Here is a 5,441-nt window from a genome sequence, read left to right as displayed (position 1 = left end):
CTGTAGGGGGAACCAATAACAGTGCTCAGTAAAATATATAAGTCACACCTTGCTGTTGGTCTCAAAGAAGCATTTCTAGGTATTTATCCCAAAAAAAAGACACATATGAACATTAAGAAAGGGAATGTGGGTTCTTGATTGCATTCCCCCCAGTATGGTTTCGATCCCAATATGGGTAACTGGTGTCTCCAACAGGTTTTCTAACTTAATCAGCGATACTTCGCTGGGCCAGCCAGTTTCCCAAAAAGACCAAGCAGTGATGGCTAGTTTTGCTGAAGAAATGCTAAGCTGTGCACCAACCCAGAAGTTAATGCTGATCTCATCAACAGTGATACAAAGAAAGAGTATGCATATCCCAAAAAATTACCGTTTCTGTTCAGGTGTGAGACTGGACTGCTCCTGTTTTTCCCGGAGAAGTCGCTCTCCTAGAAGGTAGTATGTGGCCGTGATGTGGTTGTATCTGTCAGCCTCCAGGGCTCTAACATACACACACACACGCAATATAAATGAGTTAATTTATTTATTTCCACAGAGCATCTAAGCCAGGGGTGCCCAAACTTGGTCATGGAGGGGCAGTGTCCCGCAAAGTTTAGATCCAACTTCACACCTCAGCACACCTGCCTGGAAGTTTGTAGTGTGCTAAGTAAGACCTTAATAAGCTGCTTCAGGTTTGTTTAATTAGGGTTGAAGCTAAACTCCAGGACCAAGCTTGGGGACCACTGATCTAAGCGGATATCCAAAAAGAACAAGCAGGCACTCACTCCTGGATGGCCTCCCGATTGGCGATGTTGCCGCTGGTCATAGCCTGCAGTATGAACTCGTGCTCCTCGGGCAACAAACTGCGGTGAGAGTCGAGCGGGGCGGCCGTGTACCCGGCGGGTGAGGGGTCGACGCCCTGCAACCAAGGATGGCCCTCTATGTTAGTGAGAGACACCCGCTTGGCGGGATCCCTCTGCAGCATACGTGAAATCAAACTGAGAGAAAAATAAAGAGAGATTTTGTTACTGTCAATGTCTTTGTCTCACTCCATTTGCAATTTTCATACTTTCGTTTTTCGTGCAGTCATAAAAATATTCAGTGCCTGGCTGACAGGCGATTATTGCATAGCTGCTTCTTGCCGACAGAAGAGATGGAATGAAAAGGAAGTAGTTATTTTTCTGCTGATTAATATTCATGAGCACCTGCAGAGCATTGATGCCCAGTGAGACAAATGGAAGAACTGTTGCGATTTAAGCTTGTTTGTGTGTGAATGCAAATGCAACTGTAGCATGAAAAAGAAAGATGTCAATATTTAGTGGCTTAAATACCAATGCTAGTTGGAAACTGTTTTCAACGTCACACATTACATTCTGAATTTCATCCTTTATTCAAACAGTTGCCTTATTTGTGTCTTTCTTTTTATTCATAAAAAATGTAATACCTTTTTTGGAGAAAGCTGATACTTACTGTATATGAAACAAAATAAAGAGCTCTATTAAAGGCGGGTGCATGATTTTTGAAAAACGCTTTGGAAAAGGGAGTTGGGACGAGTACCAAAACACACTTGTAGCCAATCAGCAGTAAGGGGCGTGTCTACTAACCGACATCCAATTGCCTGGGTGTGGGGCGGGTCTTTCAAATGAAGGTCCAGATTCTATTGGGGTAGGGGCGTGTTTGTTTAGGTGACTTCAAATGTCAACATTGGCTTTCAGAGATCATGCACCCCGCCTTTAAGTCTTCTGAGCAACAAAAAAAATTCCTTTGTAGACAATATTTATATATATTTATCAGAGATGCACAGGAATATTGGCCAGTAATCGTATCTGTTGACAAAAGCAATTTTTCACACTATAGACAAATAATTTAAAAACAACCGATAGTTATGGCCGATATATCCTGTCAATCAAAAGAGAACAGGAAAATGCAATGAATTTAAGCTCTGTGTACAGAAAATCCAAAAGAAACATCACTCGTTTAATATTAATGGCCATTATATTTAACATAGAATTTAATCTTCAGAATTTAGTTAAGTTAATAATCGGCTATCGGTGGAAAATGTAATATTAGTGCATCTCTAATATTTGGGTCAATCACGTGTAGTTAATTATTTTGTGTCCGTATGGATCAATTTAATGTAAAAAATTTAAATTTCAAAACAAATTTGCAGATTACTTGCATACATTTCTTTTTTGAGAACCAAGTCTAAAATTTCTGGTTTTATTTCATTTTGAAAGAATATTTGGGGGATAATTGCAAAAATGTCAATGTGGTGTAACCGGTCTGTGTCAATTGGTGTAACTAGTTTTTTTAATGAAATATAAATATATTCATAAAAAATGTGGAATAAAATATAATCATCTAGTTTAGTGTAATATGATTTTTTTTAAATACATTTTTACATCATTTGTCAAAGATTATTTAGAAAACAAAGCTGTTTTCAGGAGGACAAATATTACAAAAACACATTAAAATTTACATTTAGAAATAACTAATAAAATTATATTTTAAAATGATTTTTTTATGATTACGCTTACATGCCATCAAGGTGGATAAAATATTTAATATTTCTCATTCTTTGGCACAATTGGTGGTTACACCATTTGACATTTTCAGGTCCATTCAGTCGTAACTTTCATAAAAATGGTGCAAATGTAATTTTTTATTGCATAAAATTAACATAAATACACTGTGCATTGAAATAAACCTGATGCATGCTTTTAAAACAAGTAAAAAAATTATCATCTTGCCAAACCGTTTTTGTCACTGACCCTTTTATCCAAAGTGACTTACGGCGCATTACAAGGTATACATGTTTTGTTAGCATGTGTGTTTTGCACGCAATGCTCATCAAACAATTTTTGCATGCGGCCCCCTTGTGTACCTTTGCGGCCCCCAAAGAAAATGTTTGACAAAACATTCTAAAACTTAAAATTTGAATTTAACAAAAAATATTAATTGATACCACATAGTGCTGTTGGTTAGTAGCCTTATGTTTTCTGAGGTTTAATTAATTCATGATAAAAAAAAATATTTTATAGGACTGTCAAAAGATTAATCGTGATTAATCAAATACAAAATAAAAGTTTGTGCATAATATATATGTGTGTGTACTGTGTGTATTTATTATGTTTATATAAATGTACAGATACATGTATGAATATAATAAAATGTTATTTAGCTATATTTTTTATTTATATTTATGAAATACAATTGATCAAAAATATATAAATATACATGTAAATGTTTTTAAATACAAACATTACTGTGTGTGTCTTTATATATATATATATATATATATATATATATATATATATATATATATATATATATATATATATATATATATATATACAGTGCACAAACATAAATTATGCAAAAAAACTTTTATTTTGTATGTAATCACAATTAATCTTTTGACAGCCCTAGTATTTTATAAAATGTCATAAAACTGGGGCACCATCTAGCGGCCCCTAGGTTGAGAACCACTGATGTAATGTTCCGATAGCAGCAATACGGCCAGCAGGAGGAGATATATCCTCTTGTTCATGCATGTGTAAATATGATCCCATATGCTCCGTTTCCCTGGAACATCAGTGGAATATCTCAGTGCATTTAACCTCAAGACCTTATATAACTGCAAAGAGGAGAAAAAAGCAACAGCTGAACATCCAGATCAACGTCTGCCTGAAGACACGAGCGTTCTGCTCCACCGAGAATAAATTATTCCTATAAAAAGAGGCTTTTCAATGTGATGCAGATCATGTGATCCAGACACTATGTGTCTCATTCGCACAGTCACGCTTGCACAATTGACCGATTCAGACCTAAACTGGAGCCTGTGAGCTGTCGCTTTAGGGACTTTCTAAAAATAACTCAGCTTTCGATTTGAGTCGATTTTATAAAAACTAATTCATCTTGACCTGTTAAACTCAATATGAGTCAAGCATTTGAGTCTGTGTGTCACGACATGCTCCTTAATTCAACCTCCAATAACCTTTCCTCAACCAAGCACCGCCTGATTGGCTTGCAAACTGTCACTCAAAAATCCACAGCATGTGATTGGCCAATGCAAACAAAAAGAGAACAGCATGTTCAGATGGGCTCCTGTCTGCATGTAGATATGAAGTTTAGCATGATAGTGTTAACAGACTGAGGGAGTGGCGTCTATTTTGAAATCGATCCATGAAAACATAATGTTCTGACCGCACACAGTTGTCACCAACAGTTTACACAAGCATGTCGAGTCAGAAAGAAAATGGGATTTGTGGGCATGGTGGTATTACGGCCAACGTAAACATTAGCTCATATCTGTAGCTCAAGTTGTGGAGCATTGCATTAGCAGCGCAAATGTCAAGGTGTTCGATCCCACATACTGATAAAAAATGTAAACCTTGAAAGCACGGGGTCACTTTGGATAAAAGCGTTTGACAAATGCATGAATAAAAAATAAGTTAATATTCATGTATGCAGGTAATGTAATACAGCACAGGTGATATACATACTCTTTGCATTCTGGAGATATGTGGTCGGGTACAGTGTAACAACAGTCCATAATCATGATGAGGGTCTCGCTGTCATTGGCCTCTTGAAAGGGTGGACGTCCACACACCAGCATGTAGAGAATCACACCCAGTGACCAGATATCTGAAACACAAACATATAGGTTTTATAATCAGGAGGATACGTTATTGAATAACAAACATGTGCATGCTCACTTAAAGGCGGGGTGCATGATCTCTAAAAGCCGATGTTGACATTTGAAATCACCTAAATGGACACACCCCTACCTACCCTAATAGAATCTGGACCTTCTTTTGATAGACCCGCCCCACATATACGCAACCCAGGCAACGATGTCGGTTAGTAGACGTGCCCCTTACTGCTGATTGGCTACAAGTGTGTTTTGGTACTTGGCCCGATTCCCTTTTCTAAAGTGTTTTTCAAAAAAAACAAATCATGCACCCTGTCTTGAATGAAATTAAAAAACAGTCCTAAAACGCTTCATCTGTGTTAACCCCTTATTAACCGACTACAGAATCTCACTAACACATCCCTAAGTGTTTCCACACCCAACTCTGAGTCATCTTGGGATCCCAGGAATTCTTGGTAACATCATGATCCAAGAACACAGTGAACGGTTCATACATAAAAAAAATCAAGGGATGTGGGATGAGGGATGTGTTTGACTTGGTGGCGTACTTTTCCATAGTGGCTTACCAACAAGACCGACTTCTTTTTTTTTAAAGTTTAGCGTGTGACACTCTCACCCAGATCTGTGAGGAGTTTTCACATGCTGTAGTCAAGATCTGTTTAGTGCAGGTTGCGTAAGATGCACAATTAAAGAATTGGACACAAGCCATTAGTTTGAATTTGAATTCAAATTGACACGCTACAGGAACTTGGAATAGGAAAAATAGAAAGTGGAAGTTACCGAATCAAAACTCAAAGTTAACAGGCCTTCT

At 37.3% G+C, this 5,441-nt stretch overlaps 1 protein-coding gene across 2 annotated transcripts in view; it reads right to left on the bottom strand.

The window, feature by feature from the left end:
* snrkb (SNF related kinase b) overlaps positions 1-5,441 on the bottom strand; it is a 40,233-nt gene that overhangs the window by 3,834 nt on the left and 30,958 nt on the right. For both annotated transcript variants that reach the window (XM_055192386.2, XM_055192385.2), the window contains exons 3-5: positions 4,482-4,623; positions 762-974; positions 368-478 (exon numbers count right to left, since the gene is read on the bottom strand). In XM_055192386.2, the coding sequence (XP_055048361.2) occupies positions 368-478; positions 762-974; positions 4,482-4,623 (466 nt within the window). The remainder of the gene's footprint in view (positions 1-367; positions 479-761; positions 975-4,481; positions 4,624-5,441) is intronic.

This window comes from Misgurnus anguillicaudatus, chromosome 6 (genome assembly GCF_027580225.2).
Source record: "Misgurnus anguillicaudatus chromosome 6, ASM2758022v2, whole genome shotgun sequence".
NCBI classification, from domain to species: domain Eukaryota; kingdom Metazoa; phylum Chordata; class Actinopteri; order Cypriniformes; family Cobitidae; genus Misgurnus; species Misgurnus anguillicaudatus.
This window is presented reverse-complemented; position numbering and strand designations above follow the sequence as displayed.